The sequence below is a fragment of the Centroberyx gerrardi genome, chromosome 2 (genome assembly GCF_048128805.1).
Source record: "Centroberyx gerrardi isolate f3 chromosome 2, fCenGer3.hap1.cur.20231027, whole genome shotgun sequence".
NCBI classification, from domain to species: Eukaryota; Metazoa; Chordata; class Actinopteri; order Beryciformes; family Berycidae; genus Centroberyx; species Centroberyx gerrardi.
The window spans coordinates 23934961-23951706 of NC_135998.1; the positions used below are offsets into that span (position 1 = coordinate 23934961).

At 43.7% G+C, this 16746-nt stretch overlaps 1 protein-coding gene across 5 annotated transcripts in view; it reads left to right on the forward strand.

The window, feature by feature from the left end:
- dab2ipb (DAB2 interacting protein b) overlaps positions 1-16746 on the forward strand; it is a 126994-nt gene that overhangs the window by 60101 nt on the left and 50147 nt on the right. The window contains exon 1 of one of the 5 annotated variants that reach the window (XM_078286328.1): positions 9116-9605. The exons of 3 other annotated variants lie outside the window; for them this stretch is intronic. Coding sequence is in view for 1 of the 2 variants with exons in the window: in XM_078286327.1 (XP_078142453.1) it covers positions 16716-16738 (23 nt within the window). In the remaining variant the exon portion in view is untranslated. Of the gene's footprint in view, positions 1-9115; positions 9606-16620; positions 16739-16746 lie in introns of those variants that run through there. One more of the 5 variants, XM_078286327.1, reaches the window with a different exon arrangement.

The following is a 16746-nucleotide window of genomic DNA, read 5'->3' on the forward strand; positions in this document are numbered from 1 at the left end:
CATTGACTTGAAAGTGAAATTACTCCTGCCTGGATAGAAAGGCCAATAGGTTATGGAGTAAATAGACACACATAGACCGATAGCCAGGGCTAAGATCACACCATTAATCTATTAAGATGATTACATTAAAGTCTTGTTTCTAAATCTCTTAAGCTGAACAGATGAAGTGATGCAGTAATTGAATGTATGCACACAAAAAATCCATTTGACCCCAACAAAAGCTGAAAGCATAGTCCTTCTCACAAACTCAGAGAGGTGTGCAAATCAAGGTGACATAATAATATGTTAGTCTGCAATTAGATTTCACATGGCCTCCATTGCACTACTAAGGTCAGCGCTGTTAGAAAACAGGCCACTTGCCTGCATTTACTCCCTCATTTGCTGGGAGAAAATGTGCGTCTTTCTGCCCCCCACCCACACACCCACAAAATGGAGCAATAGTGCTGTTGTCATAGTAATGCAATCAAAGCTGAATCCATCACAGCTTTGTTTCTTTAATAAATATTTAATTTTTCAAAGGTGAGACCAATATAAGGAAAAGAACAGATTTTCATTCTTATTAGAGGCAGCAGTGGTTGATTTGATAAACGGACAGACACACTATCAGCCCGGTAACAGAGATATACGGTGTACCAACTCAGACTAGGAGCTTGTCGTATCAACATATCCCATGGAGCTTTGCTGTACATTGGGCTAGTAGGACTACTTTACGACAGTATCTGCCTAATTTGCCGCAGAACCACTCCAGGAGGCGTCCCCGTGGTGTTGACACCTGCCCAGCTGGCGGGGTCAGGTGCCTCGGTTGATGTTTAACCCTGCTGGGGCTGCTGGGGGTTGGGACGAGCGTGGCTGAGGGTCTCCTCTTTTTCATCCTCTCCTCGGGTAATGAGCTCTAATGGATAGGGCCTCGGGCGTGACAGGAATACTGAGCGCCCCATCAAAGCAGTGCCCTGCTCAGCCCTTTAAAGAACTGCTCAGTGCGCATGCAAACACTCATTTACTCATTCATCCCTCGCTTTAATCTACTCCAGTCACAGGCTTTATAATTTTTTAATATGCACCAATATTATTTACTATGTACTTGAAACACTGTCAGAATTCAAAGCACACTTGATCTCACTCTATAAAAAAACTATTGGAGTAAAGGTAAAGTGGGAAAGAGTAGAGAAGAGTGTACACACACACACACACACACACACACACATGCACACGCATCCAGTTGAAAAGAGTTCAGTGGCAGTGACAGTCCAGATGGTACTCAGTGACTCTTGCAGACCCACTAAATCGCCATGGTGATGACTCTAGATGCTTTCTCACCACTTCCACTTCACTAACAGGCCTATCTCTATGCCACTTTACTGCTCACCCTCTCTTTCTCTCATTTCATTTTCTCTCTCTCTCTCTCTCTCTCTCTCTCTCTCTCTGTGTAATCTTTGTGAAGGGAGTCAGCCAGGCCTTTTATTCCGACATGACACAGCAAAATTCTCGGCCTTTTATCTTTACCAATGTTTACATTTGCATCTGACATATTAAGCATTTAGCTGGCACTCTTATCCAGAGTGGAAGAGTAGAATAAGCTTGCAGTTCCACCATCCAGATCACCATCATTACAAGCAACCGATAGTAAGGAGTGCAAGGGTCAGAGACATAGTGCCCTGACAATATGCAACCAAAGAATGATCCTGTTAGATTGAAGTGCTAGGAAAAGATATGAAATAAGACCTGAGGAGAGAGGTAGATTTTTTTTTTTTTTTGATGAGAGCAAATTAGAGCAAGTGAAGGAGGAAGATGTGGGGGAGGGGACATGATTCAGTGGTGAGAGAGTGATGTGAGGAACTTCTTGAAGAGATGAGTTTTCAGCCTACAACAGAAGATGGGGAGTGACTCTGCTGTTCTGACTGGAGTGGGGAGTCCAGGTGGAGCCTCCCTTTCGCAGCCTTATACGCCAGCACCAGGGTTTTGAATTCGAAATGAGCAGCCACAGACAGACAGTGTGTTTGAGGTTGAGTGCGAGAACTAAGGAAAGTTGAAGACATGGTGGCTGCAGCATTCCTTCTGATTTGCAGGGGCTTAAGAGAGAGTTTTGGGAGGCTGGCTAGGAGGGAGTTGCAGTTGTCCAGCCGGGAGGTGCTTGGACAAGTAGCTGTGCAGCAGGGTTGGATTCGATGGATGTTGTGAAGTCCACACCTGCAGGATTGTGTTGTGGCTGCATTGTGGGCCTCACACGACAGATATTTGTCTAGTATCATACCTTGGAGTCATGGTCTTATCAATGGTGATAGAGAGGACTTGTAGAGGGCAGGATCTGTCAGAGAGAAAGAGCAGATCAATCTTGCCGAGTTCGAGGTGATGGGCAGACATCCAACTGGAGATGTCAGCTAGACAAGCAAGCCTCAAGCTGAGACTCATTGGCATGGCAATGGTAGGAAAACAATGATTGCCATCTTGAAGTTAGACTTGTTGGCGTCCAACAGGTTATTCTATGAGAGATCTTGTCAGAGTTTGTTTCGTGGCTGCACATTCAAGAGTTTATCAGAGGAAAAAGAGGAACAATACTGGCCTGTATTTTTAATGTCACATGGATAGGTTTTGCTAAGAAGATGAGTAACTCTAGCTGACTTGAAGGCAGCTTAGAGGGAGGACTAGAGGATAGCTGGGAGAAGGAACCACAGATGTCGTCAATTGTCTTTTCAAAGTAGGTGACAAAATCTTCTGCAGAATAAGAGGAAGCAGTAGGTGGAGAGGAACTGAGCGGAGAGAAGATAGAGAAAAGTTTCTGGGGTTTAGAATCCGAAGATTGGTTTTTAGAGTGGTAAAAGGTTGAGACAGCTGGAGCTAGAGTTGGATGCAGAGAAGGAGGGGAGAACTTGAAAGTGGGAGAGGTCATCTGACAAGTCAGTGTCTTGCCCTTTTTTTCCCTGCTGGCTGAAGGGTTGTACATTCGATTTGCAAAGCTTCAGGAAACCAAAGGGCAGGCGGGGACAAGCGGGCAGGTCTACAGGAGAGAAGACAGAGGGGGTCAAAAGAGCATGAGGGAGCAGATAGATGTGTGGAGGTGGCAGAGTCAGTGGAGAGAGACAAAAAACAGTCTGCTGTAGAGAGTGGGGAGAGGACAGAGGATGAAAGGGAGGAAGGACGGAGAGACCACAGGTGACAGTTAGTAGTGTAGGAAATGGTGGTGGTCAGGAACATGAAGAGGGGTAAGAAGTTACATGGAGTAGTGGACCAGGCCCTAGAGAAGCCTCTTGCCAACTTTGTGAGTAGGAAGAGATTCAGAAAGGTTGGAATCAAAAGCTGAAAGGAAAGAAATAATAGAAATAGTTCAATAGAATTGAACCCCTGGGAAGGTTGGGAGTTTGAGGTCACCTAGAAGAATGAGGGGTGAGGAGAGTGTTGAGTTCTCCAAGGAAGTGAAATAAAAGATTTGAGATGAGATGAGCACACCTGTGCCACCACCATGGCCTGAAGGACCAGTAGAATGGCTGACCCTGTATGCAGCAGAGAGGACAGCAGTTGTTGCTCTGTTCTCTGGTGTGACCCGAGTCTTGGCGAGAGCAAGGGGATGCAGACGCAGAAAGGAAGCGTAGGCAGAGATGAACTGAGCTGTCTGGACTCACATCTCCACATCGTTCCCTCAACGATAGTCTGACCCACTAGTGATTTTGTCTTGTCATTAGTCATTAGGAGGAGAGAACATACCACATCCTTCCTACCCCTGGCCTTTTAGCATGATGGGCAGCCATGCCCTTTGGAGAGGTATGAGGAAGCTTAATGAATTGGCTATTATGGTCTCTAACTGTAACCCTCCAGTAGTAAATTATATGATAAATTATATTAGGCTGCATTTACATTAATAGCAATCAAACAGTGGCCTCTCAGCAAAGGCATTCTGTGTAGAAACGTGTCCAGACACTATGTAGCACCCTGTTGTCATGTCAGACATGGGAAGCAACTACCACTGCTTCATATACAATTTGAATTACTAAATGTTATAGAGACCGGAATCTGAACAGTTAGCATTAGTGTGGGCTCACAACAGATTGCTATTCACTACAATCACATAATTTTGTCTGCATGGGTGCAATTTCCAATTGAAGTTAGTGAGATATTGCTCATTAACCCGGGGACTCCGGGGCCCTTGGTGGTCCAGCGCCCCAGGCCATGGGGCACATGGCCTGGGGCGCTGGACCACCTGGTCATCTGGTCATCCACGCATGAGGAAGTGAGTCTTATGTAATGGATCTTGCTGCAACAGCCTTATGTTTGGACAGTCAGCTCTATTGGCTACATCACAGACACCACTACTCAAACAGACCAGACCATGTTGTAAACAAAACTGGGAGAGGGCTACTGCGTTTCTGTTACTTAGGTCTGTATATGCTTATTGGCAAGAATCAAAGGCCTTGTTAGGGAGGTTCACATATATATATATATATATAACTATATATATATAACTTCACATACTGGTGAAGTTGACAATGTAATCACTGACATGGACCCCCACCTCTTCTCCTCTGCTTTCACTATCAAACCACAGACACCACTAGCAAACCACTGTCACCTAAATGTATATCTGAAAAGAATTATGCAACAGAAAATAACAGAACCTGAGCTCTGAAAACTACATGTGTACAGACTCATATAAATGGGCTCTTAGGCGCAGTGTGAAATGTCAGCTTGGAGCTGCAAATGGCATGAGGAACATATAGAATCCAAGTTAACTGTCCATTATCAATAGGCTCAATACCTGTGGCTGCTGAATTAGTAATTATAACACACAGAGTCCTATATTATTCAAAACTGCATTTCATTTAATACAACCGAGTGGAACAATTTGGCATTGTACCAGCAAAACATTCTCCAATAACTTTTTTTTTTTCTTTTTAAAAAATTACCCACACCAGACATAGAGTTTTCAACACTATGTGAAATGAATGTGGAAGGCGGCTATTTTTCCAGCTGGCATAAATGTCCGCTATTTTCTTTGGTGACAGTTCTGCACCACGTTTTCTGCCGTGATATCACAGCATGGGAAATCAAATCTCCAACAATGTTTGAGGAAAAGAATCATACAATGCTTGTCTCCCCATTGTTTGTATTATAGGACAATGCATTACATTGCATGTTAAATTCTGTTTAATACATTTTGACCTAAGGCCGCTAGGGGGCGCAGTGAACCCCCTGCTCCCCCCCAAACTGCGCCTATGCTTACAAAGTCAAATTCAGAAATATAATCACACACACAAATCACCAACCTTGTTTGTTCTGAGCTAGAGTAATTTAAGCAACATAATTACTTTGAAAGACTGGGTGAGCAAATTTCACCTAACGGACAAAATCATGAACAGAAACAAATCCAGGAAAAGCTTAAATTAAATTAAGCTTAAAACAATCTGCCTCTCACTTACCAAATTACAATGAAAAAGAAAACCCTAACAACTACCGAGGAATCTGCACAACCACAAAACCTGGGGAAGGTGTGGCATCATCAATGCCTGAACACTGTCTCTCCTTATCAGGCACAATGTCTGGAGTAGTACCAAGTCACAACACTACTGATCATGTTTACACCCTAAACACACTAATTAAGTATCATTAAGTATCAAAATCAGTGTAAAGTGTGGAGTAAAATTGGTTAATATCTCTCCAGGTAAAGGATTCTTGGAAGCAGCTTGCCACCAGCTCTCTTTAATGTCTACATTAAAGACTGGTGGAACAATCTGTATCTCCTGGCTTAACCCTAAACAAGCAGGAAACAATGTTGCAGATGCCTTTGCTGTCAACCACAGAACAAGGGCTACAGTAGCATCTGGACCTACTAGAGCCAGAACTGAGACCTGACAGTAAACTTTAAAAACACTAAAAGGATGATCTTCCAAGGAAGCTCAGATCTCAGAAACTAAACACACATTAAAGGAAAAATCATTTCTCAGATCTTCAATTTGTGATGTTCCAACGCTTTGCAGAAGTTATTTAATGATGTGTTTACTTTTTTGTTGTATCCACTTTCCCTCAACCTGTTTCACCTGCTTTTACTTTAGCAGTGATTTACTACATTTCCCAGAATGCTTTGCAACAACCCCAAAGAACATGCAAGAGGTTGTTACATTCAGCTGTTGGTTGTCTCCCTGTATGGTTGTTGAATGCCAGTGTAAAAATGGTGAGTCTAGAAAGAAGCCCTTTCTCTTTGATTCTGAGGGACTGACAATAAAACTTACATTTACCTTTGATGTTTTATACTAGACAGCTGAAACCTTTTCTCCTATTAAACTTCAGCAGATGTGCTGGAAATATATTGACTTGATGTCATCTTGGCAGGTTATTCATGAGAGAAAAATATTACACCACCAAACAACAAAATTAGTCCAGAAATGCAAGGTACATCGCAAATAACTGATTTTTCAAATAACAGTGGGGGTGGATTTTTCCTTTAACTGCCTATCTGCCTATCGGCAACACTTGAAAACTCACAAAACAAACTTTATTTCTACCTGGCCTTAAATCATGAATACAAATTCACAGAGTATCTCTTCATTGTAAGAGATATAAATCAGAGACAGATCCTGACCAAACAGACTGAATGCACCACAGCCTAGCCATAGAAAGGAAAGGATAAAAGAAAGGATAAAACAAGTCCTGCCCACCAAAACAGAAAAGATTATGTGGGCGCTTCATGACAGGTGAGGTAGTGAGAGAGTCAGAGATGCACTTTTTATTAAAATCTGATCTGAAAAAATAAATAAATAATAGCCTATCACAGACTAGGAAATTCGACCCATTGATTTTTTACTGACTGCCAATGCACTTGTTTCAGCATTGTTCTTCTGTGTCAATATTGTAGATTTTGCCAGTCACACCAGTAACTGATTAAGAGGAGAGGAGGAGTAATTTTGGTTCTGCATCCAACATGCACTCCTTATTTTTGGTGTTAATTTTATTCTTTAGTCTTATTTGAGTGTTTCTTCCTAAATATCATTACTTGTTTATACATCAGCACTAACTCCACACATGGATCTACTTATACTCATCCTGCAATGAATGGTCTGGGCAAGCCACAACCCTCATTCAGTAACATATGCACACGCATGCATGTACACAAGACAGGTGTTTACTGATATTTTTTTAATTATTTTTTATGTATACCAATTGTTTTTAGAAGCTCTGGCGATGCTCTTCATGTAATGCCCATATCAATAAAGCCGAGTGAACTGAGTTTAACTGAGTGAAAGAGAGAGATAGGCAGATGTGTTCTAACAGCAGCACAGTGGAGCTCCACTGGTGCAGCCTGACCTAGTTAGAAACAAACACTCAAGAAACAAGGTGCCTGGTTGCCTGTTTACCTCTCCGCCTGCTCTCCTATTGAACTGCCTATAGCTCCTCCTTTGAGCACGTGGTCGGGTTACCACCAGAGTCGAAGGTACATCTCAGTCTGTGCGCTGCCATCGCTCCCATCGCTTCATATATTATTGCTTTCATTTATATATAAAAGCAGATAGGAACAAAAACGTAGTCCTCCAAGTGTCCAGAACTTGATTGGAAAGACTATGAAATCAATGGGCAATCCGGTTGCTGTCTCCTCCTTTTCCCCTTTATCTCCTCAAGCTCCTTGGGCAAACAGATTGTTCCTTTGAAAGCATATCTCTATTTTTTATATCTTTTATCACCATCACTTTATTGCCACCATCATGAGTCAACAGCCATGAGACTGATTGTTTGAGTCTGATTCCTGACTCATTCTTTACTGATGACTGTTATTGCACTGCATGGCATGCTTACTATAGGGAGAATTATAGATATAGGGACAGAAATTAAAAGGAGAAGCAGAGATGAGATGATACCAGACTATTCTCATATAATGGTCACTTTGAATAGAGTGAGAATAGAGAGTGCTGTCATTGTAAGCGAGGTCGTGTCCGGGTCAGGCGTTTAGTTTTTGAATGTGCATTTACGAACCCTCTCAAACAGCTCTCTGCACTCAGACTGTGCCTCTTGTCCTTTTTATCAACAAATAGGACATATTTTTCAAATGGTGCACTCATGGAATTTTGAGTGTCATCTTTGAGTGTGACGAGGTTCACACATGTATTGCACATTACAGTGGTGTGTGTCATTCAACCCATGCTGAGTATTGAATCAGCAAAGTGTCTTTTGACAGAATAAGTTGGTAATTTCAAACCTAGCAATGTGCCTGCCACCAGTGCTGTAAATGGATGGGAAGCCTGAACTCAGCCCTCCTCTATTCCACTTTGTAGTAATTTGTGTTTCATACGTACACCGGTGCACGCTCACACACACACACACACGCACGCACACATGCTTTGTGTGTGTGTGTGTGTATTGGGGGAATAAGGGGTAAGGGTGATGTCATATTTGATGACATCATTGCAGACGTGCAGGGCGTGCAGATTAGCGGCTGTGGCTCCTCTCAGCTAACTCTCCCCAGCTACCCTGCCTTATCGGTGTGGCCTGGCCGGCCCTTATCCTTCTGTGCCAGTCTGTAAGTTCTAGAAATAGCCTCAGCTTCACCCCTATCTCCACTGCCAGTCTACCAATCCAAGCTCAAATTGAGCATGGCAAAAAGCTCCCACCCACATTCCAGTCTCACTACTACCAACCCTTTGGCTGGCCCCATTGGCCAAGTCACTTTGCCAAAGCTCTTAGCTCGAGCCTCATATTTATAGTCTATTTTCCATCTGAGCTGTAGCATGAGTCCTAGCCTCCCAGCTGAACTGAGTCCGTGCCCTGGACTGGCAGACTGCGATTTCAATCCCCGGTCCCAGCCACAGCAGAGGCAGCGGCAGCAGCGGCTGACAGGGAAGCAGCACACCTCGCACTGGGTTGACAGGACAAAGAGCACACACTCCCACTGGAGGCACAGGGGGGCAGGGCCAAGCTAGGCTGCACCACACACACACTGACACACACACACATGCATGCACCCCCCACACAGACACACACACATCCCCACCCCCTACACACACACACACACACACACACACACACACCATATGCAGACTCCTCCCTGCACGAGGAGAGAGGGATGGGAGGTGCAGTCAATCACTGACAGCGAAAGGGAAAGCGAGCGAGAATGAGTGAGAGAGGGAGAGACGGCAGAAGCGAGAGGGAGGGAGGGAGCGGGAGACAAAGCTGATGATCCCCTGCTCAGAGTTTAGCGCTGGGGTACACTGACATGCAGAGCGACAGAAAACAAAAAGAAGAGAGAGGAGACTGTGTCCCATTTCAGAGACAGCGCAGGAAGTAGGGCAGTCTCTCAGCTGAGTGAGTGAGAGAGGGTGGAGGAGAGAGAAACGTCAAGAGAGAGCGCATTGTAGCGCCGATTCTCCACCCCTTGCCTTAAAGCAGCAGCAGGAGGAAAAGAGAGAGGGGAGTCAGGGAGAGGAGGAAGAGAGCCGCACGTAAAAGAGAGAAGGGGCAAGCAGCATTCTGCATCGGCAGCAGGGGGAAAAAATGGAGCTTTGAAAGCGGCTCTGCTCTGCATTCATCCATCCCTCCCTCCTTTTTTTTTTTTTTTGCCCCTGCACTCGCTCAGCCTCAGTCTCTCTCTGCCTGCCTTCGATTGTTTTGTGGAATTCTGACAATGCCTGGTGAGTGTTATCCTGCTTTTCACATGTCACTCGCCATCCTTTGTGTGCTGGTTTGCCTGTGTGCAGTGCGTTGGGAGATTGTTTTTTATGAATGTGTGTGTCCGTGAATAGAAATGTGGAATCTGTGCGCAGAAGATGCTTCATTGAGCCTGTTTAAGCTCCTCTGCCGTTCTGTGCTGTGAATGCTGTAGCTGTGCTGTCCTCTCCTTTATTTCCACCTTTCTATCACTGACAATTCAATGGAGGCTGCCTTCCTGAGCATGCACTTCATCCTGCGTACATTCAGGGTGCTCAGTCATTAACATATTATTGCTTAAATGGAGGAATTTTTAAGGAATCGGCTTTCATTCGGAGTAGTGCGTTTATCTGCGCGACAGATATGAAACACTGTAGATAAGGTTATGTTTTTGAATGCCGGCCATATCCTACGTGCGGCGACATCAGGATACAAAGCTGGCCTGTGTGACGGAGGGCAGCCAGCTAACACAAATCAGATGACTGGGCCATGCTGTGAGGTCAGTCGCTGATTTGGACTGGCATTCTCAGCCCCGTAGGAGGCAATTAGCAGTTTTGAGATACCCTTGTGGCCCAAGGATGGGGAACAAGGGAGAGAGTTCGGGATTCCCGGAAGCAACAGCTAATATCATTATAGAGACACTGTCTCTTCCGTATAAGTGAGGAGGAGATGAGTGGAAGGGCTACACATAGTGGTCAGTCCTCATTCCCTCTTTCCCAAACTGTCATGCTGCCATTCTCATAATAAGCTAAATTTAAGATGTACAGTCAATGAGTACGAATAATGGCAGTGACCCCAGATTTACCTTAATCAATTTTTTGCATGCTCGTTTAAATGTCTGATGATGATTTGATGTTTCCACAAACTGATCAGAAACTAATGGTTGTCCCATGATGCATAATGATGTAAAACTCTGTAAGCTGTAAATGGTCTTTGACCCCGTAAATGCAGCAAACACGATTTTACAGTTAGAACGGACATCACATGGGTCTATGGATTACACATGCTATTTAGGTGCATGAAAGTCAGTGTTTTGATATTTCTTTCAGCAACCGCACATCAGAAATAAGTACATTTAAAAAAAAATGTCATGTCATTTTGTTGTGCGTCATATAAAGCAAACAGATAAAATACTGATAATGGCAACAATATTATGCAACACACCCAAGGGCAAACTTCTCCGCCACATTACGGAGGAAGAGTTTGGAAAATAGTTTCCATTGGAGAACAGAGTTCAACTGGATATTTAATTTATTTAGAGGTGTCTCCATGGGAGAATGCTATCTTTGGTGTAGTAAACACATAGCCTTAATGATGATGTGGTGGTTTTATTTGCTTGTTTACTGCAATATGCAGATATGTGTTTTAGCGTGAGAGCTCAGCTGGTGGTCTTTGTGGTTGTAGCCTGCTGTTTAGCCCTCCAGAGCAAAACTGTGTTTGTTTCATATTTTGCTATTTTGCTAGTGTTTGTGTATAAATGTCAGTCAGCATTTGTGTGTGGCGTTGGTGAATGGGGAGGGGGTTGAGGGTTTAAAAATTATATGTACTCGCATGCATGAGCTAGTGAGCGTATGCACATTATATGTATGCATACGCACAGATGCATATGTTTTGAGTGTGTGGTTACGGGTGTGCATGCAGTATGCTCCAGCAATGCTAATATCAGCTTAGAGCTCGCTAACCAGCAACCTAGAGAAAGAATAGCAAAGTGAGAGATAGAGCTGTTAGTCATTTTCACAGCCTTACGCATGCAGTCGGAGCAAGAGGGAGAGAGGGCTAGTGTGAATGTGAGATAGAGACGAAGAAAACAGACAGTGAGAGAGGGGAAGAAAACAAGTTGGAATAAAATGAAAAAAGCATGAGAAGGCCTATAGTCTGCAGTTGTTTATGCTCCAATATTTTGTATTCTAGTTTATTCTATGAGACTAAACCTGTTATGTAATATTTATTCAACTCCCAGGGTGTCTCTCTGATTCCTGCTCTTGGATTGAATTGATATAATCTAGTAAATATATCATGAAATTAAGAATGATGTATGATGGTATTACATATATGTTATTTAATCAGCTCCACAGTATAGTGTGGAATTGCGAGGGAAGGTAAGAAATAAACACAGAGCGAAGCAATATACCGGCTAATGCTTCCCATCACCCTTTCCTTCTCTTTGCGTCGTTCTCTCTGAGTGTTCTCTCTCTCTGTAATTACTCTGTCATAGCTCATCTCTCTGATGTCCATTGATTTACTGAGAGCTGATGAAGTGGAGCAGAGTATTTGGTCCGACACATGTAGGGAGGAGGGGGCCAGTGCCGCGCCCAGGGGCGACTCCACTGGGGGTCAAGAGGTCCAAACCACTGGGGGTCTGGAAGGGGACGGAGAGAAAGCCACACTTCAGCACTCAGTCATCCACATATAAACATGCATATACAGTACATCCAAGCAAGTACAGATGTACATGTAGGCTTCCTGTTTATATATATGGTCGACTTCTACAGATACAAGACATAAACAATCACAATGATCTATTTCAAGCAATTTTCCATTTTCCGTGGTACATCGCAGTTGTAATATATAGTTTTCATATTTGCTATTTTTTTCATGAATAGTGACATTGTTTCACATTTTCATCTTTGCAACAGTAATAGTAATAGTGAAGCTTCAATGAAAAGTGCTTTTGTTTGTGTTTTTGTTCATGGTTGAAGTGGCTTCCCCTTTTTTTTTTTTTAGGCCGTCATTAGAGCAGGTTGATACACACATCAGGACTGGGTGTCCAAGCTCAGAGACACTGTGGCAGTATTGGGCACAAACCCTAATAGGAAATAGAACCAGCAACCTATACAGCTGTTAGTGTATGTAAATATTAGGCTTGAGGTACAGTAAGAACTTTGGCAATATAAGTTGTTTGCATGTGTAAACAAGTTGGTTGAATATTTGCATGCAGAAGGTTAACACACACACACACACACACACACACACAGCAGATAGACACACACAGAAGCGGGAACACACAGATACTGCTGAGGCTGGTTTTAGTCCGAACAGTCAGGCTAAGAAATGGCAGCAGATTCAGATTGTCAGTGGACAGAGCTCAAATTCAAACGCAGCTTGGAGATAAGAGCAGAGAAAATGACGGGCTTGCACAAAAAATATCTCATTTCTAAGGGCTTGTATTCAGTGAGAGTTTAATGCAGTGAAATTTGTGATGAGCATTTGCAAATTAAAGGATTGAATATCAGCTTCAATCCAATTTGCTATTTCTTTTATGAATGAAACATTGTTGAAGTAGGCTGCGTTGAGGACATTGTCTTCATTCAATAACGTTATTCTGGATCTGCTGATTCCTGCCTGCCTGGGAGAGGATGAAAGAGGAGCATATGCTCATGATGGAGCAGCGTTGTGCGTTGTCAATAATTGAATCACTCATTCGCTCTCCCTTGCCCTGGGGGCCAAAGCGCAGAGTCAATAGGAACAAGTGAATGTGGAGGAGAGCTCTCAAGCATCAGTCCCACAGGCCTATCTCTCCATCCTCCCTCTCTCTCTCTCTCTCTCTCTCTCTCTCTCTCTCTCTCTCTCTCTCTCTCTCTCTCTCTCTCACATACACACACACACTGTAGAATTGATGTCACTACCTTGCCTATCTACTATGTGCCTGTCTCTCCAGTAAGCTGCTTTTTCAAAAAAGGAATGGAGGATAGGCTATAGAGGGATGAATGAAGGGATAGAAGGTGAGCCCTCTAATGCATCTGCTAGGGAAGAAGAGTATTGGTTATGCAAAACTCATAATATAGAGAGGGGGGAATTATTTATCTTTTCCTCTCTTTTTGTCTTTCCGTCTCTCTTTCTCTCTCTCTCCTCCACACACTCAGATGGAGGGGAGACAGAGGGTGGCTGTCCTTGGCACAGGTTCATCTTTTTGTTGCAGTTTATTTGTGGTAGTTGATGATGTACGCGGCATGTACAAAATATTAGGGACACTTACTGTTTTTGTGAAGTACACTGAAGAGGTGAATCCAGGTAGCAGCCCTTATCCCTTATTGATTTCCCTTATTAAATCTATTTGAGGAGATGTAGATAAAGAGAAGCAGATGAGTTAGTGAAGGATTTTTAATCTTTGAGACGGTTGAGATGTGGATTGTGCAAAAGGGGCTCAATATCAGGAAGAGCTGCCTAATATTTGTAATTTATTAACCACTGAATCTCCCTATCATTCGCAGTCCTGCAGCCCTCCTTTGTAGTAATCCAGTACTAATCCAGATGAAATGTTCCTTGCCCTCTACTTGAGTTGCTGTGGAGCGTCGATGTGATTTCCATTTGCTCTTTCTCTGTCTTGTCAGTCTTTGTGTCTCTATCCCTTTCCTTCTCTCTTTATTTCTCTCTCTATCCTCCTCCTCCTCTCAGTATTCTCTCAACATCTCTACTTGTCTAACGTTTCTCAGTCTCTCTCCTTCCCCTGCCCGCCCCTCTCTGTGATGGAGACTTGTGGGAGCTTGCCTGGAATGCATCCACTGATGGAGACTCTTTTCTCCGAGTCCCTCCCTCCCTTTCATTACCTCTGTGCAGGCGGACGACGTTCTGCTTAACAGGTTAGTGGTTAGCGGGGGAATTACTTTTCAGAGGCGAGGCCCGTAAGGGACTGTCTACAGACAGACGGTTAGCCCAGAGCGCCCCGTCTCCTCCACCGTCTCTCATGACCCCGTCCTGTTACTGTCTGCTTCTGTACACTCGGCCGGTGACCTCACACATCCCCACCCACACACTCCTTTGGCACCATTTGGCATGAATTTATCTCACAAAATAACAGAGACTACAAATGCATACAGCATTCACTCTTATGTGCTCACATGCATGCGCAGGAATCGCACAAATAGACACACAGAGCATAAAAGATAAAAATATATTTGTGTGAGAGAAGTCATATGCGCCCAGATGTTTCACTGAGTACAGTGGACCATTGTTCAGATGGTCAGATCAGATATGCTTCCCTATGAATAGGGAACATTTTGAGATATGCTATGTGTTCTGCATTTCTCTTCTGCTGCATTGATTACAAACAAATTTCCATAGAGTAGCCTTGCCCAGTGGCACATTACATTTGAGAACAGTCAGACCACACACTCCTAACAAGCCCACGAGGCATGATATTATCATGACCCGGTCCAGAGGAATGAGGAAATCCCCCTGAGTGTTTAGTCTCCAGGCTTGCCTTGGCTTTGTAGTTAACCTTTAACCAGCCGGTCTGAAAAACAGCAAGGCATGCAGGTCTGTTTACTTATGATAAGAGCAAGCTGCTCTAATCTCTGGCATCAGGTGGAACATGTACAGTTAAAGCTCCTTCGGTTTTGTCTCCCAGATTAATAGTTCTTCTCATGCTTAAATTGTTTGGAGCTGGAGTATGGGTCCACCTACGACCACAGTTCACAATGAAGTCCATTGTTGAGGTAGACGGTAGCTACTGGCTCCATTAACGTTCCACTTAAGGCTTTTTACATAATGCGATGTCTACGTAATGTCTAGAACCTCTGCCTACCATACTGAATGCTTGAGCTGAAATGCTCCTCTCTCTTCCAGCTAGCTTTGTAATAAGAAATGCTAAGCTGAAACTGCTCCATGCCAAACTGGTGAGACCAGGTTAAGAGTGCCAAGTGTATTGTCTCTGAACAAGGAGTTTATATATGAAGCACTGGACCTATTTGCACCTAATTATTTCACAAGAGAGGGCTGGCATCTCTAGGGCCTTGGCTCCTTGTGAGTGCAAACATCCGTTTGCACTGAAGCTTTCCAGCCCTAACACCCCCCAAATGTCCTCCTGTGACTGTGTGGGGGCTGCTCTTCTGACAGCATGTCTTAACCGTGACATCAGCCTCTGCTCAGAGGGTCTCCAGCTATGTGAAAACAACCATGGGATACATCTGGCAATGCTTCTCCTCCCTAAACCTGGCTGGCCTCCCTTATTTTCTCCTTCCCTCCCTCTCTCTCTCTCTTGCTCTTTTGTGCCTTCCTCCCCTCTTTTCCTTTTTTTCTCTTTTCCTGGAGTCCCTCTCTCCGGCCAAGGTCCCAGCATTTTCCCACAGAGTGCAGTGCCGAGGGCTGAGCCATTGTTTCCTGATACAGGGAAATAGGGAGGGAGGAGGCAGGCTGACTTCCTGGCTGTCAGGCCGGGGCCTACGCCACTGTGAGAAAAAAAGGAGGCGGAGAGAGGGGAGACAGATCTGACGATGACTGAGGAACAGTGTAGGTTTTGTACAAGGCTTCAGACAGATTTTTGCCGCATTTCTCAAAAGAGATCAGCTCTTATGTAAGTTCATACATAATTTGTCCCCCTTTTAAGATGCCAAGACGGCTTTCTTTTTGGTCCACTCCATTGTATTAATGTCCATCTATTTAAACCAGAGGTGGTGGTTGTCAAAAGTGTTTAACTTATTATTAGTCAATAAGAGCATTTATTTGGGCACTATTATCCATCTGAAAAATAAACCTGTAGTACTTTTATACTATACAAATATCACAGCAAAACTATAAGCTAGATATAAATCCTATAGGAATATTATAGGTTTATAATAGTGATATCATAGGAGATAAGAAGATAGCACAAAGTACAACAAAACCACTACAAATGGACAATTGAGTACCACAAACACAGTAAAATTCCCTATAGGAATATTACAGTGATTTCTCATAAGGGTAAATTGTTAGTTATATAGTATTTGTATTATATTGGAATACTGTTTTCACCACAGATTCTGGCCTGGTTAGTAAAAAAAACTTTCTCATATAGTTCCACTTCATCATATATGCAGTACAATATAAATCTGATTTAGTTATCACCAAAAAACACTACACTGGAGTAAGGGATGAATTCCCCTAAACAAGAGCACTATCTTTTTAAATGGGATGTGGAGAGGGGTGTGTTTGAAGCAGCAGACATCCTTTGGGAGCAGCGTGGTGTAACTCAAAGGGCAGAGGCTCTAGCCACATTCCCAGAGACTCAAAAATAGTCGGGAAAACACAGAGAGCACCGATCAGCCGCCGGTGAGGAATGCGACCCAAATTGAAGTTTAGCGTTCTTGGGACCCAATTTGGAGAGGTTCCGTGGGACCATGTTTCACATATTCAGTAGATCGTAAGTGT